The sequence below is a fragment of the Tyto alba genome, unplaced genomic scaffold (genome assembly GCF_018691265.1).
Source record: "Tyto alba isolate M040663 unplaced genomic scaffold, T.alba_DEE_v4.0 Super-Scaffold_39, whole genome shotgun sequence".
Lineage (NCBI taxonomy): Eukaryota > Metazoa > Chordata > Aves > Strigiformes > Tytonidae > Tyto > Tyto alba.
Window position 1 is genome coordinate 13,578,486 of NW_024881314.1, and position 27,884 is coordinate 13,606,369.

Here is a 27,884-nt window from a genome sequence, read left to right on the forward strand (position 1 = left end):
AAGGCCTGTAGCTATGGGCCAGGGGTAAGCTGGAGAGGGTAGATTCTAGTTGGATATAAGGGAGACATTTTTTAAGATGAGGCTGGTGAGACACTGGAACAGACTGGCCCCAGAATTTGGGAATGTCCCCTCATGGGAAGTGCTCAAGCTCAGGCTGGATGGGGCTTTGAGCAACCCGACCTAGTCAAAGATATCCCTGCCCACAGCGGGGAATGTTGCACTAAGTGATCTGTTTAAGGTCCCTTCCAACCCAAACTATTCTATGGTTTTGTGATTTTATGGTTCTATCCTCTAACTTCTGCGTGTCGATATTTGAGGAGATTGATGACACGGACTCCGATGTTAAGATTGAAGACCCCGTATTATTCAGAAAGCTGCATTTTTATGCCCCTACAAAGTTGTCAATCCCCCCAACATAACTGCTTATTGGTTAACATACATTACTCACACACCTATTCTAACATTTGATTGGCTAGCCTAACTACGCATGTCTTTTTTTTTCCTTTGTCACAATAACATTTTTCCTCCGGGCGTTCTTCCAAATTCATCTGTTGTTCACTGATAACGTTCTTATTTTTCTGTTATTCCAAAACCTTCAAGGTCTGGTGTTACCTTATTTTTCTGTTATCCAAAGCCCTTATTTTTCTGTTATTCAAAGCCCTTATTTTTCTGTTATTCAAGGTCTGTTGTTACCTTATTTTTCTGTTATTGAAAGCCCTATTTTTCTGTTATTCACAAACCTTCAAGGTCTGTTGTGACCTTATTTTTCTGTTATTCAAAAGCCTTCAGGAGCATCATGGCCTTCATTGATGTAAAATGTCTCCACAGTCAATGGGAGTCAGAAATTACTCGGAAAATTCACACGTACCCTTGCACTCACTGCTTCCCATTGATTGTTTCTGGGATTCTCCTGGACAGGGCACAGGGTGTTTCCATCAGCCTCCCCATGTCCTGTGCAGGGAGCCCAGGGGTGAGCTCTGGGTTTCAGACTTCAAAAAAGTGGTTGTTGCAGTGCCAGAGCCCTCCTTGGAACAGGCACAGGCCAGTGCTTGACACTGGATATTACCTTGGATCACAGGCATCATTTTTCTGACCTTGCCCCCGTGTTATTCACCGAGCTTTATCCACTGAGCTCTTTTAATACCCAAAATACCAATGACCAGGAGAAGAGCGTGTTTAGAACTGACAATGTTTAAAGCAGCTCAAGTGACAGTGCCCTTTTCTTAGCACTAGATCAGTCACTCTCTGGGACTACCAGCAAATTCCACCTTTCTCAGCATATCAGCATTGTGCAGGACTGCCTACCACCTCCATGCTCTGTTGGAGGCAGTACTGTGTTGACAGCTTTTGTTGCTGGTACTGTATGAATGCGTAAGTGTGCAAGGTATTTGTGATGGGATGGGAGTGCTGGACTGAGGATGCGTCAGAGTGCAGAGGATCTTTGTATGTCTTGTGTGTGATTGTGTGTACAGTTGTGTTTGGGTGGAGGCAGTGGTGTTTCTTTGGAGTTGCAGGTAGTGAAGGGCTACAGGGACGTCCCCAGCTTCCTGACTTGGTTGAGGACATTTCCTGATATATGTTGACAGTGGGTACACCTGTATTGAAGGGGCTTAATCTATTTAGAAGATTACTTTGCATGTGTTGCTTTTTCATGCTCTTAATGATCTGTTCTAAAGGTGGAGGTACAGTAAAAACATTGGTTTTTACTTCAGTCTTATTCAGTAAATATTACATATTTATACTTACTCATATCTGTGCCTAGTGCATTTTTGTGTACAGCTTTCAACTGGAATGTTTAGAAAAACTGTGTAACTGTTTCTTTGTCTTGGTCTGCATCTCACTTCCCAAGAATGTCATATGTAGGAATTTGTACTGTAACACATTTTGTTTCTCTCATTTCATATATTAAATCAGCATAAAAGTTAAATTCATTTAACAGTAACACATTAGTTGTTTTTTTTTTTTTTTTTTTTCCACATTTTATCTATTGCCCTTAATGCATTGCTTCATTAGTCTCAGAATATCATGCAAAAACCCCCCATATTATCTGCACAATGGAAATGGAAGTGTTGCAGCACAGACATGCCATATAAATCTGTCTTGAGTCCAGGAGGAAATCACTGGAAATGCATCAATAGTATCCATAAGGCCTACATCTAAGTTTTTCAAGTGCCTTGAGTAGTTGAGATTCTCTCCTTAAGTCTCTTGTCAAATTATTTATAGTCGATACATTCACATCATTGGTAAGATACAAAACATTTCTAAATATATCTAGTCAAATCAAATGACAATTATGCTGTTGGTTAAGTTTGCCAGACAATGCTTTGCCAAAGAATGTTTGCCAAAAAATGTTTTGACCGAAAAAAGAGGAGGAATCCAGAGCATCTGCCAATCATACTCTATAAAAGTGTCTTTGCAGTGCTCTGCCCTGTCTCCAAGAAAAGTTTCAAGGTAAGTGTGCTGCATTTAGTGCTTGTTGAAAATAGGCATCCCTCTTTATTGAATATTATGCAGTATATTAGTCCCTCTGAAACTGGCTTCCAACTACACTTTTCCACCAGCTTTCAAGGCAACTGTATATTTTCTAGCTATAACTTTTCTTGAATTTTACCTAGAAATAAGAAGATTCCTTTAATATTTTCAGATATGACACTATAATTATAAAATCTGAAATAACAATGTACAATATGTACAGTGTCACAGGACACAAAAATCAGCAATTTTAAAAAGATTAATCTGTATTATTCAAGAATAAAAAAAAAGGTGTTTCTCTTCTGGGTTTATATAATAGAATAAGAGAAAAGATAGTTTGCAATGTTTTAGCAATTTTAGAAGGTGCTTAATTTTAAAACAATGCAAAGGGTCTCCTTGCAAGCAAGGTTCATTAATGATCTATTGATGCTAGATTTCTTTTCTCCCACAGGGATCTCTGCTGACGTGTCTTCAGTAAAGTGCAGACATGACTTCTCCAGATGCTGAGATGGCCGCCTTTGGGGAGGCGGCTCCTTATCTCCGAAAATCGGAAAAGGAGAGAATCGAGGCCCAGAACAAGCCTTTTGATGCCAAGTCATCAGTCTTTGTGGCCCATCCTAAGGAATCCTTTGTGAAAGGGACAATCCAGAGCAAAGAATCAGGGAAGGTCACTGTCAAGTCTGAAGCAGGAGAAGTGAGTAAAAACCAAGGCATAAAAATCTTATGCAAATCCCAGTCTCAGCTCTAAACTGACATACATGCATGCATTTCTTCATCTGGCAGACCCTGACTGTGAAGGATGATCAAGTCTTCCCCATGAATCCTCCCAAGTATGATAAAATCGAGGACATGGCCATGATGACCCACCTCCACGAACCCGCTGTGCTGTACAACCTCAAAGAGCGTTATGCAGCCTGGATGATCTACGTAAGTACCAGCAGCAGTCTTCCTCTGGGCAGCGAGGAGGAGATGCTCTGCCAGGGTAAGCGGAAGCCATCGTGCTCTCTCCCTTCCTCACAGACCTATTCGGGTCTCTTCTGCGTCACCGTCAACCCCTACAAGTGGCTGCCGGTGTACAACCCGGAGGTGGTGTTGGCCTACCGAGGCAAGAAGCGCCAGGAGGCCCCTCCACACATCTTCTCCATCTCTGACAATGCCTATCAGTTCATGCTGACTGGTAAGTGGCTTGGTTTTCTTTACAATTATTTGCCCATGAACACTCTCAGAGAAGAAAAGAACAGTTCAGTTTAATGGTGTTGGGAGGGTGGATGTCCTCTCATAATTGGAAATATTTTCTTCCATAGACACCACCACTGAGATCACGTTTCTAACTATCGACCTTAAAATTTACTTGCCAAGATATTTGGGAAAATATGGTTCAATGCTGAATACATTGTTAGATTTTCCTTCAAAGAAATTTGTATAAACTTTTAAAGTTCTGTTTTTCTTCTTAGTTGGGAGGATTGTTGTTTGAATTATTTGCTTTGATTTGTTTTTTGACCAAAAGTCACTAGGGTGGAGTTCTGAAATTAAGATTGATTTTAAAGGGAAAGAAAACTCAACACTGAGGTCAATGCTTCACATGGTGGTGGTTTTATGAAAACTCAGGGAGTGGTCTTAGCCAGACCTTACAGTGAAATCTGCTTGGAAAATTGGTACTTTGTCCCTCTATCTGAGAAACAGCTTCTTCTTTTCCATTCACTACTACAAATGCAAGCAATAGGAAAGAAGGGTAGTGAAAACTTTTCTAGAAGTGTGTAAACCTCCAGACGGTCAAGAAAGAGCAGATGAGTAAGAAATATGAAACAAAGAGCGGTAGATTTAAGTTTGTTAAAATAAATCTTGTTCCCCCCCTCCGCCCCCAGTTACTGTATTTAACTCTGTAGTATTCAGAGCAGTAAGAAGGTTAACTGGAAGAGAATACTATGAAAATGGAACAATAATAAATTGCTGTTTGGTTAGTGTGTCTTACCATGGCGGTATTTTTGTAAATCATCAGACATTTACTCTTGCTGGCACCTTCAAGAGATGTGCAGGAACTTGGTGAAAGCAAACCCAGACTTTTCCACTAGGAGTGAGCTACCTAATGGCTTAGGCTCTTCATATTGCTTGCACGTTATTGGGAAACACCATCCTAGAGGCATAGAACAAACGTAAACCGTCTGGCAGTAAGCACTTTCTTTGAAGGCCAGTCCAGCCACACAGCCTATTAAATTAGGCTATTAAACACACATAGACTTTGTTCAAAACATAACTCTGGCTAGTTAACTGTAGAAACATAAGAAGGCATGCAAAATTAAAGGTTTGAGAACAACTTGCAGCACGTATGCATGAAAATTTATTTCTTTTTCAAATACATAAGGAGCAGAAGGGCTTGAAGTGAGTCTGTACTGACACAGTCAAAATTTAAAAAGACGGCTTCGAAATTATAAAGTCATATCAGGAGAACTAACTGAGATTTTCACATGTTTACCTTAAAGCAGTATGGGAAGTATTGGTTTCTGGAACTCCTCCTTATAGTGAGATTCATCAGAGGAACTTCTGATTGAAGTGTTCTCAAAAAAGCCACAACGATAAAACAAGCACTAACAAATTGCCAGGACAGAATTCAACCAGGCATTCCAGTGGAACTCTACAGATCAAAAATTCTCACTGGAAATTGCTTGGAAAATGGAGATCGTTGCAGTGACTTTTGAAAAGAGTTGTGTGGGAGTTTTAAGGAACAGCATACCAGTAAGCTTGACTTTCATAAAAAGCAAACTGCCAGCAATTTCAAAACAAGGCAGTTAGCGGACATGTGAATATATGTGACTTACCAAGAAAAAAAAAAGATGCACTTTTTTTAAAGGGACATGTCTTGCCTTACAAAACTATTGACCCTTTTTAACAAAGAAGAGTTGGTCAAGGTAAATTATCTGCATTCAACAAAGATCTTCAGTACAGTTGATAAAGCAGCTATTCTTAGCATAATTTTTAATGCTTACATTCACCACCAACTGCAGAATTGAGAAGGTTCAAAAAGAGCTGGTTAATTAAAAGGAAGACCTGTAAAAGTTTTTTTTTCAGTTTTCACAGTGCAAAGATTTTATCAATCAAGTCGCACTGTGATATGTTCTGAGACTTCTGCTGTTCAACGCTTTTTTAAACAATCAGGAAATGATGGCAGGCTTTCTGATTTGACTAAGTCCTTTGGGCCAGTCTAACAGTGAAGAATTTCAGAGGGAATTTGTGACATTAGATGATGGAATCATTATTCAATGATGTGGCAACAAAGTTTGCTCAACAGGAATGAAAAACAATGGATTTAGGAAAATTTAGGAAAAAAACAACCAACCAATCAAACAAAAGATGGGGTCAGTGTCGACAACTACTGCTTTTGCTATACATATCCTTTAATACAGCTTTGAAAATTTTGTCTCAATGATCAGAAATCTACAAAATAACATATTGCAAGATGGAGGTCACTGAGCAAGAAATAGTGACCAAAGCAGAAAACTTCATTATATCATGGTGGTCACCCAAGGAATGTTTGCACCTTGCGTACTGTATGCATTTCTGCCCTTCTCCTTTTCAAAAAAAAAAGGATACAGCAGAAAAGGAACAGGTCAAGACAAAGATGAAAAGGTTTCCCAAAAGTATGGCAAGACATCTTCTCAGGTAACTCTAGATGAATGACTTTTCCTAGTTTATACAATCATACATGGCACAGAGAAGATGAATAAACAAGGGAAGAGTATGTGAAAAAACAAGCTAAGCACCAATCATTTTTTCCCTTCGCACAGTAAGTGGTTCAAAACCAGATCAGACTTGAATGGTAAGTGTTGAAGCCACGCAAAAAGAACTAGAGCATGGTTCAAAAAAGCAACCAGACAAAATTCTGAAAAGCAAACTCAGCCAAAGCTATTACACACAAAACCACCAAATCTGTCTCTGGAAGTATCAACATTTCAATATTCTAGAGTTTGGGAGAGTATTCCAGTAAAAGATTACCACATGTTTATGATATTTTTGTGGCAACAATCAATTGGCAACAGACAGAAAAAACATGTAGGGGGGGCTTAATCACTGATCAGGAGTGATTGTTCCTATGCTACAAAGTTTATGAGAAGCACCTGTTCCAGTTCACTTCAGCTTACAGATAGCTCAATTAATCAGTAACGCTACAAAAATACTCCTTAGCCGGAATCCTCTTCATAAAGAAAATGAGCAGGTTGATGCGATATCCAGAAAAAGACATGCATATAATATACCTGCCATCTACATCAGTGTTGACATGTCAGCTTCCCAGCTACAGATGGGAAATTTGAAAAGTTCAAAAGGAATTAGGGGTGAAGGCACACAGGTTTATGAAACAAATTAACTGCCTACTACGAGTGAGTCTTCTAAAAGTCCCAGGAATATTTTTATCCAGGGTATTCGTGATACATATTAACAGTTTATTTGTTTCTGCTTCCTTCACAGATCGCGAGAACCAGTCGATCCTGATCACGTATGTACACCCCCTGCTCGGGTGCCTGCGGGGCTGCCCGGTGTCAGGGGACCTCCTGCCTGACCACACGCTCTCTGCTTCTCTCTCTGGTTTCACAGCGGAGAATCCGGTGCGGGGAAGACTGTGAACACAAAGCGTGTCATCCAGTATTTTGCAACAATTGCAGCGAGTGGGGAGAAGAAGAAGGAGGAGCAGTCAGGCAAAATGCAGGTGAGTCAGGAGGATCAGACTGAACACTTGTCATGTAATTGCAATGTCAACTAAATGCTGCAACTGAATAATTATCATCCCATAGGGAATGCCTAAGGATCAAATAATTAATTAATAGATACTAGCTTGAATCATGCTTTCCTCTGTTCCTGAGATGATTTTTGGAGAGGATAACCAGCAATAATTATCATCCTGCAGGGAACGCTTGAGGATCAAATCATCAGCGCCAACCCGCTGCTGGAGGCCTTTGGAAATGCCAAGACTGTGAGGAACGACAACTCCTCACGCTTTGTAAGTTGTTGCTTTGGACAAAATCTCTCCCTCTCATTACAAGATAGGTGACGCCCTAACAGTATTCCACATAAAGGAGACGTCGGAAGAACCCCTTCCAGGCTGAAATTCTGCTTCTTCTCCCTGACAGGGCAAATTCATCAGAATCCACTTTGGGGCCACAGGCAAACTGGCTTCTGCTGACATTGAAACATGTAAGACACTCTCCTGGCCTGATCCCATTCCTCCCCAAATTCCCACCTGCATGCGTATTCCTGTGCCTAACTCTTTCTACCTTCCTTGCCAGATCTGCTGGAGAAGTCCAGAGTCACTTTCCAGCTCAAGGCAGAAAGAAGCTACCACATATTTTATCAGATCATGTCCAACAAGAAGCCGGAGCTAATTGGTAGGAAGGATCATTATGTCTTTTTGAGGATGATCGCTGAGCAACAGTTCCCTCTGTTACCTGGTTGACAAAACTAAGCCTGTGCCTTGCCTCTTCCGTCTTTCAGACATGCTCCTCATTAGCACCAACCCTTATGATTTCCACTATGTGAGTCAAGGTGAGGTCACTGTTCCCAGCATTGATGACCAGGAGGAGCTCATGGCTACAGATGTAAGTAACACAGCAAAAGGGAACCCACTGTACGTGTCTCAAAGGTGACATAGGTGACCTACTGAGGACACATATTTTACTTAATTGTTTCGACTGCAGAGTGCCATTGACATCCTGGGCTTCACTGCTGATGAAAAGACCGCCATCTACAAGCTGACAGGGGCTGTCATGCACTATGGGAACCTGAAGTTCAAGCAGAAACAACGAGAAGAACAGGCGGAGCCTGATGGCACAGAAGGTATCAGCATATTCAGCAACTGACTTGTTCAAAGATCGTCTCTATTTGCAGAGATGATACGTTAGCCTCCAATGACAGGCCTTTTGTTGGTCTGAGTCACCACAGAAAATACTGAGGAAAAGCATCTTTTTTCATTGTCTGTCTAACTACAGAGGTGCTTCCCTGATCATGGGAAACACCACTGTTTTATCCAAGGGATACGTCCCAGTCACACACAGCCTGAAAGGGGGAACTTCAACACAGGGTATTACTCTCTCTGTAAAGACTTCAACCACTAAGTCACCGTGATGTGCAATTATATTTTTGGTGAAATAAAACATGCATTCTTTGCTATGCAAAAATCCACTTTCCATAGAAAAAGAAGGTGCTGCATGAAGTCTCAGAGGCTTTTGGGGTTCTTCTCGGAACTCCCAGATTCAAGCTATTCCTATCCAAGCCATACCTGTTCTTTCTTTCAAAGAAGGTCATCATCAGCTTCCAAAATTCACATTCCTTCACAGACTTTCTGTATGAGACCAGGCCAACGCTTTTCCATTGCTAGAATGTGAACAGCAGAGTTGTTCACACTGACCAAATTCTAGACGTTGTCAAAAGATAAATGCTTCTCTCTCTCTCTCTCTCTCTTTTCCTCTTTAGTGGCTGACAAGGCTGCCTACCTGATGGGTCTGAACTCAGCAGACCTGCTCAAGGCTCTCTGCTACCCCCGAGTCAAGGTTGGGAATGAATTTGTGACCAAAGGTCAAACTGTGGAACAGGTAAATAGAAGATAGTTTGAAAATGTTTTGAAAGAGTACTTGAGCATTCTTCCTTGACCTTAGGAGGTAACTCTGGTTTCTTCTGTGCTTTAGGTGAACAATGCAGTTGGTGCCCTGGCAAAAGCTGTCTTTGAGAAGATGTTCTTGTGGATGGTTATTCGCATCAACCAGCAGCTGGATACCAAGCAACCCAGGCAGTACTTCATCGGCGTCCTGGACATTGCTGGCTTTGAGATCTTTGACGTAAGGAAGAAGGATTTGGCAACATAGTCAAGGGAAGGGCAGGGAGGAGTCATGAGGACTCAGAAACACACTTCTTCTTAAGAAGATTGAGAAGTTTATCCTCCTCATCTGCAGTTTTCCAGAAACACCTCCCTCTTCTCTGTCACAGTAACACTCTCAAATGGCTTTACTAACAAAGACGTTGATTCTAACATTGCCAACAGGTAGAATAAAGCTCTGCTTTCTGGCAAATGGTCTCAGAGGCCCTTGAGTTTGCAAAGGCTTTGCAAAGAAAGAGACAGCTCTAGGACTGAGGCTCACACAGTTGTGGGCCAACGGTGTGGATGCTCTTGGAAGAGCCAAGGAAAGATTAGTGCTATGGGAACATTCACAGAATGCTTCCAGTGTTGTGAATGCAGTGATGATGCTAGGGCTTCTGTGTCAGACCAGAGAAAACCCCGGACTGCTGATCTGAGGACAGAGAAGTTCCTGAGTGGAACACCGAGGAGTTTTCCACTCTCTGGGAGGTCAGAGAGCTGAGACTCCTACACAGTGCTAAGGTTACTGAAAGATTTGCTTTAGAGTAGCATTGTAAAAAAGAATTGTTACTTTTAGCTTGATTTCAAGAGTAATAATAATAAAATCCTTCAAGGACTGTAGATTTTGCAATAGAAGTCCTGCTAGGGAAACACACGCTGTTACAGTATGGTTAGGAGTGGTGTTTCAGCTGGAGCGCTTCAAACAGCATTAAGAGAATGTTAGCAAGACCCTGTGGTGTTTGCCACACCATGAGAATCTGTGCACCTCTCCTTGCTTTGGACAGTTCAACAGCTTTGAGCAGCTGTGCATCAACTTCACCAATGAGAAACTGCAACAGTTCTTCAACCACCACATGTTCGTGCTGGAGCAGGAGGAGTACAAGAAGGAAGGAATTGAATGGGAGTTCATTGACTTTGGGATGGACCTGGCTGCCTGCATTGAGCTCATTGAGAAGGTACATTTTCCATAGAAGTGCACGATGTATTTTGAAATTCTGTGATGTTTCTGAGCCAGATTCAGCTTAGTAAGAACTCACAGCCAGACGTGCAGTGTCATTTAAACATAATATTTTGCACCGAAATTAATTTTAGTCTGGGGAAGAGCAATTAGGAAATGCAAATATGTGTCATCAATCCTGAATTACTTGGTCTTTAATCATGGCAAAAATAGCCTGGACTCCCACCAACAGACTTCTTTAAAGAAACTGGAGACATTCTCCTTTCCTTTTTCCTCTGAAGTCTCAAATCAAGACTCCACACACAAATTTGGGGAATATATATCAACTTACCTGATTTCCCCAAACTAAGGGGACTCATGTAGCTATTTTTCCAATTATTTTTCTCTTTACCACTTCTCCCTCAAATTCTACTCCTAATTCTAACCTGAATCAGACAGATGTTCTTACCAGTTCTGTGAAGACAGGCTGCAGGAAGGCAAGGGAAGGCTCCCTGGCTGAGAACAACTCCTGACAAACTTATGCCCTTAGCCAGGCTGAGGTGCTACCAGCAACACACTGGTACATTTGATGTTCATAGCACATGTATGCCATCACTATAACATTTTTCTGTCACTTCTTGTGGTGCCTTCCAGCCCATGGGCATCTTCTCCATCCTGGAAGAGGAGTGCATGTTCCCCAAGGCAACTGACACCTCTTTCAAGAACAAGCTCTATGACCAGCATCTGGGCAAGTCCAACAACTTCCAGAAGCCCAAGCCTGCCAAAGGCAAGGCTGAGGCCCACTTCTCACTGGTGCACTACGCTGGTACGGTGGACTACAACATCTCTGGCTGGCTTGAGAAGAACAAAGACCCCCTGAATGAAACTGTCATTGGGTTGTACCAGAAATCATCACTGAAAACACTGGCTTTGCTCTTTGCCAACTATGGTGGAGCAGATGCAGGTCAGCTATGTGAAAATATTATTTTCAGTGTGAGACAATGTTGGCACAGAATTAAAACAGTAAACAGTGAATACTTCAAGTTATTTTGTGTTCAGTAGGCTCCAACTGGCAGCATCCATGATTTAATACTTTTTTTTTTTTTTTTTTTTTTCTATTTACAGAGGGTGGTGGTGGCAAAAAGGGTGGCAAGAAGAAGGGCTCTTCTTTCCAGACTGTCTCAGCTCTTTTCAGGGTAAATACATAATTTTCTACCTTATTATTAAAAATACTCACTGAAAAAACAATAGAGTTTAGTAGACTTGTTGTGAGAAGAGAGCCCTGTATTTCCTTGAGTACATTTTGATTCATATTTTTTGAAGGAATTTCCCACCAAGAGAAAGATGTATTTCTGATAGATGAAGATGCTGAAAGATTCAGTTTTTATATGCAAATCATACATAAGCATACAGTGCCTACAAGCTTTAATCTAAAGTTTGCCTTCTAATCTCACAGGAGAATTTAAACAAGCTGATGACAAATCTACGCAGCACTCATCCCCATTTCGTGCGGTGCATCATCCCAAATGAAACAAAAACACCTGGTAAGGGGCTCCAGTAGGAGGAAAACTCAAGCCACAGAAGCTCTTCTCCTGAGTGTCTAACAGCGGGGTGGTCACTAATGGTGGTGTTTGTTAGGTGCCATGGAGCATGAGCTGGTGCTGCATCAGCTGCGGTGCAATGGTGTGCTGGAAGGGATCAGAATTTGCAGGAAAGGATTCCCCAGCAGAGTCCTGTATGCTGACTTCAAACAAAGGTAAGAGTGCTCCACCTTTCTGCCCATTCTTCTCCTGTTCCACACCTTCCACGTCCTAAATTACTTAAGTATCATATTTACTACAGAGTTTGTTGTATACACTCTCCAAACAAATCACATTACCGTAGTCTACTTCTGGAAAACAACGAGGTAACATAAACGTTTCCTTCACACATCAACTTCACGTTTGAACAACACTACATGTTTCCACACAGTGTCCTAAAAATGCCTGTGAACTGTCTATGGGGAGGTCCGTCCCTATCAGTGATGCAGCCAGATATTACTGAAAATGACCATTTGAGAGTTCCTGCTGAGAACAGACCGAGTATACTAAATGCAAATATTTTAACAAGGAACTGAGCAGCAGTAATATTAAAATGTTTCACTGACAGTTCATGACGATATATATAACATGACTGATGATCAGAATTCTCTTGGACTCTGAGTTAACAGTATGATATCTTCACTTACACTGTCTTGAAAGAACGGACTGTCTCTAACACCTGACATTACTCAGTCAGAAGTTTCTGTGAAGGCTGTGGGGTTCAGGCGCAGTGGTGGTTTTGGCAATGTAGATACCTTAATTTGTTGCTTTCCCTTACAGATACAGAGTGCTTAATGCAAGTGCTATTCCAGAAGGCCAGTTCATGGATAGCAAGAAGGCTTCAGAGAAGCTTCTTGGGTCCATTGATGTGGACCACACCCAGTACAGATTTGGTCACACCAAGGTAGAAACAAGTTCTTTGTTCAAACACTATGTGACTCTCAGGTAGTTATGCACTATACTGAGACTGATGAGCTACAATGTTCCCTTTCTTAAGGTGTTCTTCAAAGCTGGACTGATAGGTCTGCTGGAGGAGATGAGAGATGAGAAGCTGGCAGAGATTATGACCATGACACAAGCCAGGTGCAGAGGCTTCCTGATGAGAGTGGAGTATCGGAGAATGGTGGAGAGGAGGTAGACATTTCTCATCCACTTATCATGTTCTCATGGTACTTGGATAATTGAGTCTAAATTCACCACCAAGAGAGTATACAATAGCCATGTGAATTCTATTTCAGGGACTCAATCTTCTGCATCCAGTACAACGTTCGTGCATTCATGAATGTGAAGCACTGGCCCTGGATGAAGCTGTTCTTCAAGATCAAGCCCTTGCTGAAGAGTGCAGAATCTGAGAAGGAGATGGCCAACATGAAACAAGAGTTTGAGAAAACCAAGGAAGAGCTTGCAAAGTCAGAGGCAAAGAGGAAGGAGCTGGAGGAGAAAATGGTGGCCCTGCTGCAGGAGAAAAATGACCTGCAGCTCCAAGTGCAGGCGGTGAGTAATCACTGTACATTTGTCCCTGGGAAAAGAAGAGTATACAGCCAGAACGCTTCTTACCCTGAGCAGAAACTTGCAGGAAGCTGGCTAACATGTAGCAGGAAACAGTCTAAATCACACACACACTAAGGCACACTAACACTGATTAAACAGGCACTGGCAGGGACATGGTGAGTTGCATGGCAGCCCCACGTGAATCTTGGCATTCCTGCTGACTAGGGAAAGAGCTCTCTAACACTAGCCAACATGTAATCCACAGCAGAGCTCTGAATGGGAAGGGAAATATCTCTGTCTACTCAACTTCCAAAGCAGTGTGTCTGTCCAAGAGAGTACAGGTAAACCTGAGAAGGATCCCCGCCTGCACAGCTACACTTGAAGGCACTGATTACTTTCAGAAAAACAGATACTTCTCACTCAGACTCAAGTAGGGAAATACAGTTTCTTCACACCAAACAAAAAACCCACATTGTCTGCTGAATTATCTTCACAAAGCCTTTAGTCCCCAAATATTATGAGGTTCATGATGACTCAATTAAAAAGAAGGGTATTGAATACTTTTTCTGTCATCTGCCCTCTATGTGAGACAATTTAAAGAGACAAAAAGAATTTGGAATCAACGTTGATTCCAGATGACAATGTTTGCCAGCAGACGCTGGGTAAGATCTTCCAGTTGCTGAGGTGGAAGTCCAAGTTCAACCCCCATTTTAAGACAACCCTACTCATTGATACAAAAGACAGGGTGGAGGAACTTCAAAACATGGCAACCCACAAAAATCTGTGTCTCCCCACCAGGAAGCAGATAGCTTGGCTGATGCTGAGGAAAGATGTGACCAGCTCATCAAAACCAAAATCCAGCTGGAAGCCAAAATTAAGGAGGTGACTGAAAGGGCTGAGGATGAGGAAGAAATTAATGCCGAGCTGACAGCCAAGAAGAGGAAACTGGAGGATGAATGCTCAGAGCTGAAGAAAGATATTGATGACCTTGAGTTAACGTTGGCCAAAGTGGAAAAGGAAAAGCATGCCACTGAAAACAAGGTACACACACAGAGAGCCACATCAAGGGGGAAGGGACAGATGCCTCTCACATCCGCCTGGTACCCTCAGAACAAAGCTAGGTTTGGAACACACCAGGAGCATCACTGCAGGGCAAATTGGCAGCCCAAATGAAAACCAAGTTCCTGGCTAAGCACTGCAAAGTGAAAAGGTCACTGCATTAGCAGTCAAGTCATCTACACAGACTTTTGGTACTTTCTTACAATCAACAGGTGAAAAACCTGACAGAGGAGATGGCAGCCCTGGACGAGACCATTGCCAAGCTGACAAAAGAGAAGAAAGCCCTCCAAGAGGCCCATCAGCAGACACTGGATGACCTGCAGGCAGAAGAGGACAAAGTCAATACGCTGACCAAAGCTAAGACCAAGCTGGAGCAGCAAGTGGACGATGTAAGCACACAGGCATACAGCAAGACCAGAACAGGTATGGAGTTAAACCGGACTGGCAGAGCACTGGTGGTCCTGTTTGTTTTAGCTGGAAGGGTCCCTGGAGCAAGAGAAGAAACTGCGCATGGACCTTGAGAGAGCTAAGAGGAAGCTCGAAGGAGACCTGAAGCTGGCCCATGACAGCATAATGGATTTGGAGAATGATAAGCAGCAGCTGGACGAGAAACTGAAGAAGTAAGCGTGTCTGTGGGCCACCCGAATGCTGGGCTGGTGTGCTTTTGTCTTTGAGCTCTGACAAGGTTTGCTTTGCCCCAAGGAAAGACTTTGAAATCAGCCAGATCCAGAGCAAAATCGAGGATGAGCAAGCCCTGGGCATGCAATTACAGAAGAAGATCAAGGAGCTGCAGGCAAGTCTCTGTCCCTTCCCCTCTCTCCCCCAGTCTCAGGTGGGGTAGGAGGAGGCCGTGGGTGTGAAGGGTCCCTAATGTCCCCCAGGCTCGTATTGAGGAACTGGAGGAGGAAATTGAGGCAGAGCGAACCTCTCGGGCAAAAGCAGAGAAGCATCGGGCTGACCTCTCGAGGGAGCTGGAGGAGATCAGCGAGCGCCTGGAAGAGGCAGGAGGGGCGACAGCAGCTCAGATCGAGATGAACAAGAAGCGTGAGGCAGAATTTCAGAAGATGCGCCGTGACCTTGAAGAGGCCACGCTGCAGCACGAAGCCACGGCTGCCACCCTACGGAAGAAGCATGCGGACAGCACAGCTGAGCTCGGGGAGCAGATCGACAACCTGCAACGAGTGAAGCAGAAGCTGGAGAAGGAGAAGAGTGAGCTGAAGATGGAGATTGACGACTTGGCCAGTAACATGGAGTCTGTCTCCAAAGCCAAGGTACGGAATTGCAGTAGAACACGCTCACAGGACCGAAATACGGCACATAGGCTACATCTAGCAGCCACATTCTCATAAAAAGTCCCTGCTGTGAGGATAAGGCAGAGCCCAGGTGTTCATTTCCTTTCCTTCCTTGTATTGGCTATGTAGGCAAATCTGGAGAAGATGTGCCGCACTCTGGAAGATCAGCTGAGTGAGATTAAAACTAAGGAGGAGCAGAATCAGCGCATGATCAATGACCTCAATACTCAGAGAGCTCGTCTGCAGACAGAATCAGGTGAGACATCCGCATTGCTGAGGTGCAATAGGAGGACCTGCATGCCATGAGGATACCACAGTTTGCAGTAGGATAACTTGTATCACGGTGCTACTGATCGCAGGGGTTTACAAGCACAAATGTTATTAGTAGTCTGGCTACTTTTTTCACTTTACTTTGTCCAGGGGAATACTCACGCCAGGTGGAAGAAAAAGATGCTCTGATTTCTCAGCTGTCTAGGGGCAAGCAAGGATTTACCCAGCAAATTGAGGAACTCAAGAGACATTTAGAGGAAGAAACAAAGGTGAGGATATTTGTTATAAAATGACCTTTTCTGGCGATAAAAGTGTTCTTTCAACAAGCAACATCAGCCCTAAAAGTATCTGGAAAATCTTGTCTACAATATTTCACATTTTAAATCCCCCCAAATGGGAATGGTTCAACATGCTTTCCCCAAAGACGTGTAGTACTGGAGGGAACACCAGTAGTGCACATACCCCCCACTCATATGCTAGAGAGGAAAGGAAGAGTGATGATTTTGATGCTGGAGGAAGTCATCCACAAGGCTTTCACGAGATTCTGACTATACTCTCTAAGACAGGATTCAGACACATATGTCAAAACACTCACAGAAACATCAGGTTATGGTCCCCAGCGCACCTGTCACTAACCCATCCTGATCCTCTCGAACTCGTTGATGGGGCGGCTTCATCACGTCCCAGCTTTGCATTTGCCTAATTAGAGTTTCGTTCAAATTTTGTTGTCAACTTCACTGTCAGGAGGCACCTCAAGACAGGTATTCAGGTTACCAATCCCAATGCTCCAACAGGCCAAGAACGCCCTGGCCCACGCCTTGCAGTCTGCTCGCCACGACTGTGACCTGCTCCGCGAGCAATATGAGGAGGAGCAGGAGGCCAAGGGGGAGCTGCAGCGTGCCCTGTCCAAGGCCAACAGCGAAGTGGCCCAGTGGAGAACCAAATATGAGACAGACGCTATTCAGCGCACGGAGGAGCTGGAGGAGGCCAAGTATGTGGGAAGCAGGTTGTCGAATGGCTGGAGAAGACAGAGACTGTCAAGGGAAACTGGAGCCTCTTAGAGTGTGTTAGGACAGGGGTGGGATGAAGACAGGGATACAGTGGCTTTGTGGTAGAGGGATGAGAGAGAGAGAGGAAAAGTATGCTGTGGAAGAAATGTAGATTGGAAGGACAAACACAGCCTTTAGGGCTAGAAGTGCCAAGACAGGCCAAATACTCAGTAGGTGCTAGGACAAAGAAGTGACAGAGCCTTTACGCTGCATGCAGTCTCGGAACAGATAAAACACTGTGAAAAGCACTGGGCTCACAGCCCCAGAAGTGGTGAACAGCCCTCTTGTGGAAATTGGCTCCCCTCTAAACTCTAACCTGGAGCTGTGCTTGTCTCCTGCCAGGAAGAAGCTGGCACAGCGCCTGCAGGATGCAGAGGAGCACGTTGAAGCTGTGAATGCCAAATGTGCTTCCCTGGAAAAGACAAAGCAGAGGCTGCAGAATGAAGTGGAGGACCTGATGATTGACGTGGAGCGATCAAATGCTGCGTGCGCAGCTCTGGACAAGAAGCAGAAGAACTTTGACAAGGTCTTTTGGGCACCAGCCCCGGGGCTCCTGGGCAGAGCTTCCCCTCCTGATTGCCACCTCCATACTCACGCCCCGTTTCTCTTCAGATCCTGGCAGAGTGGAAGCAGAAGTACGAGGAAACGCAGGCTGAGCTGGAGGCCTCCCAGAAGGAGTCTCGCTCTCTCAGCACGGAGCTGTTTAAGATGAAGAATGCCTATGAGGAGTCCTTGGACCACCTGGAAACGCTGAAGCGTGAGAACAAGAACTTGCAGCGTAAGTCCCTGGCCCTCTGCTCCTGGCAGGGCTATCTCACTCCCCACCGCTACCCACTGCTCGACATGGGTCTGTGCCTGCAGGTTGGCAAAGATACCGGCCACCTTGGTGTGTCAGGACCCTTCCCATTCGGCTCCGTGCCTGATCGTGACATTGGACTTTGTTCCCACAGAGGAGATTTCTGACCTCACGGAGCAGATTGCAGAGGGAGGAAAGGCGATTCATGAGCTGGAGAAAATCAAGAAGCAGATTGAGCAGGAGAAATCTGAAATTCAGGCTGCTCTAGAGGAAGCTGAGGTACACGCCCACAGTCACTGATGTCTGTGCTAAAAATAAGAGCAATGGGGAAATAAGGATAAAAACTGCTTGGTCCCTCACTGCACTGGAGGGGAGTGCAGCCTGATGATATTTCATGAAATATTACATAATCACCTAGAAAGGAAGCAGTAGTTTTATGGACGTTACATATGTTTGTATTCACTTGTCCAGGCCTCCCTAGAACATGAAGAGGGGAAGATCCTGCGCCTCCAACTTGAGCTCAACCAGGTGAAGTCTGAGATCGACAGGAAGATCGCAGAGAAAGATGAGGAGATTGACCAGCTGAAGAGAAACCACCTCCGAGTCGTGGAGTCCATGCAGAGCAGCCTGGACGCTGAGATCAGGAGCAGGAATGAAGCCCTGCGGCTGAAGAAGAAGATGGAGGGAGACCTGAATGAAATGGAGATCCAGCTGAGCCACGCCAACCGCGTGGCTGCAGAGGCACAAAAGAACCTGAGAAACACACAGGCCGTGTTGAAGGTTCGTTCAGCAATGCTACAGAGAGAGAAAGGACATTCCTGATGATTTGGCCCCCAAGTGCACGCTGTCGTCCTGTAATTTCTGTTGCCTGTTTTACAGGATACGCAGATACACTTGGACGATGCTCTCAGGACACAGGAGGACCTGAAGGAGCAGGTGGCCATGGTAGAGCGCAGAGCAAACTTGCTGCAGGCCGAAGTTGAGGAGCTGCGGGCAGCCCTGGAGCAGACGGAGCGTTCGAGGAAAGTGGCTGAGCAGGAGCTTCTGGATGCCACTGAACGTGTGCAGCTCCTCCATACCCAGGTCTGGAACACCCACTCTGCTGGAAATTAAACCCATCCACAAGAGATAACACAGAGTGTGATTGCTATGCATTTTGTAAATGACTAGTCTATAAAGACTTGAAGAGCTATGCCGTAACATGGCCAATACAGCCAGACACCCATGTCTGGTTTGCTGCTCTGGATTTAAAGAGGACTGTGGCATTAAAGACTTTCGTAAACAATGCTGACACTTTCAAGCCTTGATGCGGAGGCATTAGGTCTAACTGTACAAATCATGTCTTTCCTGTTGCACAGAACACCAGCTTAATCAACACCAAGAAGAAGCTGGAAACAGACATCATGCAAATTCAGGGTGAAATGGAGGAGACGATCCAGGAAGCCCGCAATGCTGAAGAGAAGGCCAAGAAGGCCATCACAGATGTGAGTTGGGGGCTCCTTTTGGTGCTGATGGTGGACCTGTTCTCCCCCACACTGCCTCCAGCCCCAAAATGGCTTTGACCTTTTTCTCTCCTCAGGCAGCCATGATGGCAGAAGAGCTGAAGAAGGAGCAAGACACCAGCGCCCACCTGGAGAGGATGAAGAAGAACCTGGACCAGACGGTGAAGGACCTGCAGCACCGTCTGGATGAGGCTGAGCAGTTGGCGCTGAAGGGAGGCAAGAAACAAATCCAGAAGCTGGAGGCCAGAGTGCGTAGGGCTGGTATTCATGCATGAGTGAACATGTCACGTACGTAAGCAGCAGGGAAGCTCCAAAGACGGGCTTCTCATTGCAGGTGCGGGAGCTGGAAGGGGAGGTCGATGCCGAGCAGAAGCGCAGCGCTGAAGCCGTGAAGGGTGTGCGCAAGTACGAGAGGAGGGTGAAGGAGCTGACCTACCAGGTGAGGCAGGAGGTCTCCTTGGGCTGGCAGAGTTTTCTCCCAGCAAGACAAGCTTTGCACACAACATCCCCAAGGGGAATTATTAACCGCACATGATGTAGAACCAATCATTTCTTTTCTTTCCTGCTTACCGACCACTCTAGTCTGAGGAAGACCGGAAGAATATTCTCCGGCTCCAGGACCTGGTGGACAAGCTGCAAATGAAGGTGAAATCCTACAAGAGACAAGCTGAGGAGGCTGTAAGTATTGCTTGAAGAGAGAGCAAGAGCCACCTTCTACTGGGGCAACATGCTCGTTGAGATGAGTACAAATCCCAGGAAAGGGGCATGAAAGAAACTCCCGAAACACAAGAGTCTCGGCCACGCCGTTTTACTATCGTGTCACGAGGCCTTGCTGAGTTCTGGGCACCCTGCAGTCAGGGATGAACTGAGGGGAGTTCTGTAGTCTGTTTTATACGGGAGGTCAGACTAAACAAACCCAGGGCCCACATCCACCGACTGAGAAGTTCCTGAATCTCTGCCACGGATCTAAAGCAGAGGGTTTCAGGGTCTTTCTGAACCTAACAAGTCACACTGGTAGTTGGGCAGCAAGTAGTGGGAGAATAAGTACACAAATGACTAAGCCAAGTGACAAAATTGCTCCTCAAGAGTGACACGGTCCTGGTGAGGCTTGTCACAGTGGGTCCCTGAATAAGGGACGATGAGGAGGTCTGTGTGAGGCTTACATGTAAGCAGAGGTGGGTGGGAGATGGAGGTCTGTGCCTTCCCCCAGGGAAGAGCCGCAGCCCCGCGAGGCCGAGGCGCAGGAGGAGTGAAACCCCTGCCCTGGGCTCCTCACCACCAACTCCCTCTCCCTGCACAGGAGGAGCTGTCCAATGTCAACCTCTCCAAATTCCGCAAGATCCAGCACGAGCTGGAGGAAGCCGAGGAGCGGGCTGACATTGCAGAGTCGCAGGTCAACAAGCTCCGAGCAAAGAGCCGGGAGTTTCACGGCAAGAAGATAGAAGAGGAGGAGTGAGGATGTCATGAGGCAGCAAAGTGACCTGAGGGATGCACAGAATGTGAACCCTCTGTCACTTTCTTCTGCAACGAGATTTTGTAATTGTGTCTACAGAATCAAGGCTATAGGTTCCTGTGCACATAGAGCAGGATTAGCTTCTTCTCAATCTCTGTGTTCTGCTGTTTTTGTGTCCCTAATTAGCTATGGGATCACATTAAACTTTGGATATTGCTGAATGTTTAGCTTGCGTCCATTAGCTATCTGATGTGTAACACATGCTTTTATTTCACAATCATTTAAAAGTATAAGTAATGATGTAGTTTTCTTGCTAGAGGAAAGGGCATAGAAGGCAACCAATTTACAACAGATGCAGCACTGTTTAGGTGCTTCACTGATACCCCACAATTACACAATTTTTCTCCCCCCAGTCTGGCTACTATCCTCTTTACCTACACCTCTTGGCTCCAGAATTTCATAGGGCTGCTGGGCACCTCACAGGGCCGCATCATGACAAGATTTTCTTTGGAGGAGAGGAAGAGAATGGACAGTATTGGCAAATACTTTTTCCTTCATTCAGACCTTAATCTGAACAGCAGAGGCACACTGGGCACGTACAGCCATGAATTCTCATGTGCTCTATGAGCCATCTCAGCTGGATTATTCCTATGCACTATGTGTTGCTTCTTGGTGAAAGGCACACAGACGGGGTCGTGGTATGTTAAGAGAAAAACATATGCAGCGATGTCTGCCCAAGCTGGATTATTCTCATAGCACCAACAGCTCTGTTGCTTCGAGGTATCTTCTGTCCCTTATTTTCAGGAAGACCAGACAACCTTGGAGGATTTTTTCAGAAACCAAAAAGGCTGAAGGAGCTCTGGGTGAGAGATGATTGCTAACTGAACCAGATACAAGTCAGAAGAAAGAGAGGACTGAAGAGCAGCTGGCGATGAAGGGAAAACAAGAAGCACATTAGGAAGCGGAGGCCAGAGTATGTGTTGATGTTGGATACTTTTGACAGCGTACCTCTTTCCAGCTCTGCCACGTATGTGCTGGTGTTTGCATCAGGAGCTAGTTCCTGCACTGAGCACCGGGCCTAGCAGGGCGCAACAGATAGGAGTGGAGATGGCACGGCGGGCTGAGGAGACAGTGACTGATCTGCTGAACTGAGAGTCGCCTTAAATAACCCTTCCTTTACAGGTTGAGAATCCTTTAAGAAATGCAAACTTTCACAACAGCATCCAGTGTAAGAACACTGATTCTCTTCTCACTCTAATCAGGAAGAAAGGTGTGCTTCCATCCAGCATCTGTCAACATCACTTTTAGATGCACTGCTTGACTTTTGCTCGTTTCCCAGAGAAAAAGGGCACTTGTGCAAAACCAGACCCTAGGTCTAACAAGATCTTGCAATGCCCAAAAAGGCCAACAGAAGATGTAAATGTGCAGGCAAGCATCTGCAGAAGCCCTGGGCTTTGTGGTGTCTCGTATTTGGATAGAGAACACATTTCTCTGTTGACAAGTATCAGGGAAAAAAGAAGAAAATCGAGGCAGCTGGGAATAAATAACCAGGTGTCTTCCATCCTGGATGCATGCCTGAACTGCTGAGGGACCATTCCTGAGTCCCAGCTCCATTCTAGCCCCTACAGAGAGCCAGACGCCTTCCTAGGCCTGGGAGCGGGCACGGAGTCCTGGACATCCACTTCTTGAGAAGGGAACCAAAGAGCAGGCCGTTGAGCAATGCATGTCTGTGCATTTCTGTGTAAGGCACAGGGGAAGGACTGACAGCCTCCACCTCAAGCAGATTTTGAGGACAGAAAATGATGCTGCCAGTCAGAACACACCCACAAAATCAGGCACCCCAAGGAAACCCAGGGGCAAACAGAGTTGTTGAATCCCACTGGTTTTATGCAGGAGATGTTTGGCTTGACAACACTTCTAGACTCTCCCAGGTTAAGACACTTGGGGGAGTGTTTACCAGAGAAGCAGAGGAGAGGGAAGTAGTTTTTGGGGCAGCTCTACTGAGTTTACATGCCTGTGCTCTGCACAGCTGGCTCTTTGGATGCCCACCCACTGTTTTAGGGGTCCTTAAGGACAAGATCTTGTGAATTCGGGCTGCAGCTATGATTGCAACTTCCATGGGACTGCATGCCCCAACAGAGAGCATAAGTGCAGGGGAAGTCTAGGAAGTGATCATCTGCTTGGCTGCCAGCAGTCCCCAGCTGTAGCCTGCAGTGCTCACGCTTGAGGTCCCTGAAATCTCCTGAACTTTATTCACCACAGTGTTACAAAGGAAGGCTTACTAGTGGAGCTCCAGGGAAGTGAAGGTCCCTTGGAAGCCCTGTGGGTTGACACTGGCCAGCCAACGTGTACTGTCCTAGCATGGGCCTGGCTTCCAAAGGGACACTCACACTGTTGGGAAGCTGCAGCTGACAGCTGCATAGCTGATGCCTATGACAGCATTATCCAAAGGGCTTCACCTTAGCTGGCTCCCGGATCACCAACAACCAGAGCTCATCAGATAGCCTGGCCTGCTGAATGGCTCTACTGCGGCAGCAGTGTCTCTGTGCTGAGATTTGCGTGTTCAAGCCTGTCTCCAAGACCACCGCTACTCTTGGATGACTCCAGAATCCCCAGCCACAACCACATCCACAGGAATCTCCAAAGCTTCAGGTGGCACTGGGTAAAGCCTAGATGACACACAGCATTTCCTGAGTATCCCTGTTATATGAAATGGCAGGGCCACCCCATACAAGCACAAGTTTCTGAGGCTTTGAAATCCTGCTTTACAGACCCTGCACTGTCCTCTGCCACATGATGGCTCAGCCACGGAAGCCTGAGCAGGTGTCATCAGAATGGTGTCTGAGTTGACACAGCCCAGCAATGCACGCCAATGTGAAGTCGAGAAAGTAAGCCTTGTGTCTACCGCTGAGTGCAGTTTCCCTTTGCATCATAGTAGACACTCTCTTTGATAATCGTGTAGCAAAGGAATTGGTGCAAACCACACTGCAGCAAAGGTAACGCATTCCTAGAAGGACTACTACATGACACACCAGGTCCTCTGCTGGGTCTCTTCCCCTTAGTGTAGCAGGCAGTAGCTTTGTTGGAATGTGTCTTGGAAGCTGTTCAGTTGCTCTTCTGTCCTTGATAAGAAACAGAGGCACATGCTATCAGCCAGGACCTTCCATCAGCACAAGTAAGCTGATGTGCTGTGGCCTGGCCTTGCGTCGTGTGCTTTGCCGAGGTGTGTATTTCTGCTGGTTCGCCACTCTTGGCACTTGAGCACAAAATAACCAGCTCAGGGGGTAATCATAAGCTACCTTGGAGTGAGAAGCAGCCAGGAAAGAGCCTGGTTTAGTCCTTCAAAATGTATAGGCCCTTACCCAGCTTGCCAAAAATCTCTACCCGTGGGCCTGGCATAAGGCCAGCATACGTGCCATGGGAAAAAAGTCCCAGAATGCTGACATTAAGACACACTGCTGTGAAGAGCTGCTGGGTGAAAGCTGAGCATAGGGTGCTTTGCTCATGGAGCGTACTTCTCTAGGAAAGCTCCTGCACACCAGGTTAGGGTTATCTAGGGATAATCTTCCTCTAACAACCTATAACAGTATTCAACCCATGGACTACTGAATCTTCCTCATGCTGCATTGTAATTAGTTATAATTGCTATCTTTGGGCACGGTGCAGCTGCCCACATCTAAAATTAGAAGATGTGCTCTTCTCTCAGAAAGATTCAGTTGGGCACATTTCCTCTTCTGCCTCAAACACTGAGAATCAGCAGCAGGCCTGTGTGTGCTCTCCCTCATCATGGGCAAAGAAGAGGGTGAAGTCAGATGAAAGACACTATGTGAACCCAGAACCCTGTGTTCTTGCCAGCCTCTCCTGGGACTTGGTCTCCACACCAGGAACAGAGCAGCTGCCTCAGAGGAAGCCTTCTGCACAGTGAAGTATACAGGAGTCAGAGGAAGCCTTCTGCACAGTGAAGTATACAGGAGTCACTCTCACGGTCTACCTTTATGCTGGCTCAAAACACACAAGTAATCTCAATATTTGCCCCCATGAAGTGGATGTGAAAATGGCACTGTGCACCCAAGCAAAGCCCACCTAGGCCTTCACTGTGCACACACAGAAGCAGAGCAGGGCTATGGTGGGATGATGCCATTCTGGCCCTGACCTCCCTCCAGTCTGGGAACTTGGAAGGTCATCAGCTCAGTGTTCTTGGGAATGCAGCTCATTGGGAAAACCCAGTGTTGCCAGTTACTTGTATGGAACAAAATCTATCTGTGCTGTGTTCCACCTTTACAGATCTGAAGAATCTTCTAAGGGGCAGTGAGTATGCTGCTCACTCAGAATACTGACACTCAACAACCAGCAGCCAAAGTACCGACAGGTGCAAGTATGGAGAAGAGCTGCCACACAAAGTCTGCTAGGGAATGCTGAGCTTCAGTGACTGGCAGTAAGGCAGGAAACACAAGGGCATCAGGCCTTCTGCTGTTGAGCTGTCATGTCAATCACTGCCTGCTTGCACAGCTTAATGATGATTACAGGCACATGATACTATGATTACACTCACCGAAAATAACCCCAGGGCCCAGGAAACAGTGGGGAAAAGGACAACCAAGCAATTTCAGAGGACACCGTCAGGATCAAAAATAAAATGGGAGAAAATTAAATTGACAAATTGGAGAAAAACACCCAACGGCTGTTTTTCACACTGAAATTACTTGAAAATACTGCTAGGCTCGTCAGCGCCTTTGGCACACTTATGTGATGGATTCTGAGGAATGTCTTATCAAGTATAACCACGTACTTGCTTCAACCTACAGTGTAAATCCCAAGGAGTGTTACTTATAACACCACGGGCAGCAAATTCTGATCTGTCCCACGTACTGATGCTCTGCTGATGAATCTGTGACCGAGAAAGCCCATTGAGCATAGCAAAAAATAAGCGTCTGAGTAAAACACCAGTGAACGAGACACTGACGGTTACTTTCTGTTGACGTGGGATTTCCTGCCATACATGGACAAGAGGAGGCATTTTCCCCTGACACACTATTTTGGGAGTCAGGTTGCTGTCACCTGTTAAGTGCTGATGTAAAGCGGGGAAATCATCTCTCCGTAAGAGCTCACAAAGGATGATCTCTCAGAGAACTTTTTAAATACATGCAGCTGGTGTGCTCCTCATATGGACTGCAGGGGATTGTGGACCTACGACAATCTGAACAAGAAGCAGCATGCTGTCTCTCCTAAGCACAAAAGCAGCATCCCAGTAATAGCACCAGCAAGAGGACCAGCAGAGAATCTGGAAAGCCTGTTCACTGACAACTTTGTCAGAGAAGCTCAACTCAGCTGCTGTCTTCTACAGACACCAGTGAATCCCTCTGATGGAAATCTAGCAACGCTACCAGCTCCACGAGCAGAGTTGCCCTACCTGCCACACCTCCCCATCCAGTAGAGGAATCATCTAACACCTGATCCTTGCTCTTAGGGTCTCATGACAGTGCTCTTACACCTCCAGCAGAATAGGCATGCCACACCCCTTTGCCATGCCAGCAGCACAGCCCCAACATCAACACGGTACTGTGGGGGAAACACAGTCCATCACACAGGAAGGTTTTGGAATCAGAGCCAAAAGAGGTAAAGTCCAATATTAGCTAACATGTGAGGTCGAGAGCAGTGTGGGATCATGGGATGGCTCTGCTCTGAGAGCCTGCAAGTTACCCTGCAAGGTACTGGCCAATTGGAGGCACCTCTCAGGGAGCTGAAGAGACTGATCTGGAAGGAAGGCAGTATACACCTGTGCTGCCTGGCAAAGCAGTGACCAAGTGAAGTGGCCGTTGCAGCTTGAGCTGGAGAGGATGAGATACATTTTCCCCAATCTACTTGCTTAGAGCTCAAACAGTGTCCCCATCTCTCAGGTTAGACTCAGATCTTGCCAAGTACAACCCTCATGGAGGGAAAGGTGTGTCCCCAGCAGCCTTTATCAGGGTGATCAGGGAATCTCCCCAGGACGGGGGATGCAAGCACTGTTAGAGCACCCTGACACTATGGCTGCTGGCTATCTGGTGGCATGTTGCCATCGTTGTTTCATTTCTGACCCATTTCGTTCCTTGTTTGTACTCAAGAGGCCTGTTCCCTTCCTCATGCGCCCTGTAGCAGGAACTCTCCATTTGCTTTGATGAGTGATGGAAAGGGCATTCGGAAAGTCGCCTTTTCATCCAGGACCCAATGCCCAGCAGGGACTGCTTCCAGAGACGTTAGCTGAGAACATAAGAGGTGTCTGAGCAACTACATAGCTCAGGCACTCATTCAAATGCAGCCCCACTTCAAACGATGGGTCTGTCCTACCAGCCACTCTGCTTACCTTTCCGGTTAGACAATCTGGTACTTCTTCACTGAGATGCTCGGTTTTTTTGCAGGCTGCTGGACAGAGAAGACATGACCAACAGAAAAAGCTCCCTAAAGGAAAGATGCATTCACTTCCCCTTTCCCTGATGTGCGGTCAAGGAAGACCTGCAGAAATTGGTCCCTGAGTGGAGAAGCAGCACAAGGAGATGGCAAAAGGCCATCCCGATCTCTTCATGGCTATTCTGACATAGGGTGTATCTTAACCAGGTAACCCACAAACACCTACGTGGAGTAGACATGGTATGATAGGCATGGAGAAAGCACTCCCCATATTTAATTCCACATGACTCAATGCCCATCAGCAGAACACACAGGCTTCTTGATGGGGAAAGTGCATCCGTACCATACGCAGGCTCTAGCACACAGCCATGTCTTAGCAGAAGGGCAGGGAAGAGGAGTTTTCTTCCACAGGCTTAGGGTGCTAGCATTTCTGTTCAGCTCGGGCTACCATTCCTGGGAGTTCTTCTTTTACACAGAGGACTGCTGCCTGAAGAAACACTGCTGAAGTCGAGGCTGGGCATTCCCTGTCAGACTGACCATCTGGTCTGGTGACGTCTATCTCAGCGTGCTTTACAAATATTTTCAGCATAACTGACACCACCATTTGAAAGCTGCACTTCTTAACAGTGGATGTTTGTCTCTGTGCTGGAAATGCTTTTGCTTCACCCCTAAGCACCTTGGGTTCAGTGCTGAACAAATACAATCCTTACCTGCTACAGAATGGAGGTTTACAATATCTTTAATTTTCCACCTAAGAA

General features: G+C 45.8%; 1 protein-coding gene across 3 annotated transcripts; it reads left to right on the top strand.

Moving 5' to 3' along the window:
* The first annotated feature begins 796 nt into the window (after positions 1-796).
* LOC122154394 (myosin heavy chain, skeletal muscle, adult-like) lies at positions 797-20,865 on the top strand. Of its 3 annotated transcripts, XM_042802600.1 has the most exons (39): positions 797-811; positions 2,981-3,166; positions 3,256-3,399; positions 3,493-3,649; positions 6,934-6,961; positions 7,060-7,171; positions 7,370-7,462; positions 7,593-7,656; positions 7,749-7,847; positions 7,954-8,057; positions 8,157-8,295; positions 8,932-9,050; positions 9,144-9,293; positions 10,096-10,266; positions 10,902-11,211; positions 11,373-11,443; positions 11,704-11,791; positions 11,886-12,003; positions 12,608-12,731; positions 12,825-12,961; positions 13,066-13,321; positions 14,117-14,359; positions 14,590-14,766; positions 14,852-14,997; positions 15,080-15,170; positions 15,259-15,648; positions 15,799-15,925; positions 16,090-16,208; positions 16,734-16,930; positions 17,331-17,514; positions 17,601-17,766; positions 17,939-18,063; positions 18,256-18,564; positions 18,664-18,867; positions 19,143-19,268; positions 19,364-19,534; positions 19,621-19,725; positions 19,869-19,964; positions 20,587-20,768. In XM_042802600.1, the coding sequence occupies exons 1-39, from the start codon at positions 797-799 to the stop codon at positions 20,740-20,742; spliced, it is 5,817 nt and encodes a 1,938-aa protein (XP_042658534.1). In that variant the 3' UTR covers positions 20,743-20,768. The 3 variants fall into 3 exon arrangements, with proteins under 3 accessions (XP_042658534.1, XP_042658533.1, XP_042658535.1); XM_042802599.1 differs by lacking the exon at positions 797-811 and having other exon boundaries at positions 2,928-3,166; positions 20,587-20,865; XM_042802601.1 differs by lacking the exon at positions 797-811 and having other exon boundaries at positions 2,978-3,191; positions 3,266-3,399.
* Positions 20,866-27,884: the final 7,019 nt, after the last annotated feature.

Excerpts from the sequence above, each read along its gene's own strand:
- LOC122154394 (XM_042802599.1), top strand. The coding sequence starts at position 2,960 with ATGACTTCTCCAGATGCTGAGATGGCCGCCTTTGGGGAGGCGGCTCCT. Across the intron at positions 3,167-3,255 it reads TCAAGTCTGAAGCAGGAGAA|ACCCTGACTGTGAAGGATGA; the intron begins GTGAGTAAAAAC and ends TTCATCTGGCAG. Across the intron at positions 9,294-10,095 it reads CTGGCTTTGAGATCTTTGAC|TTCAACAGCTTTGAGCAGCT; the intron begins GTAAGGAAGAAG and ends TGCTTTGGACAG.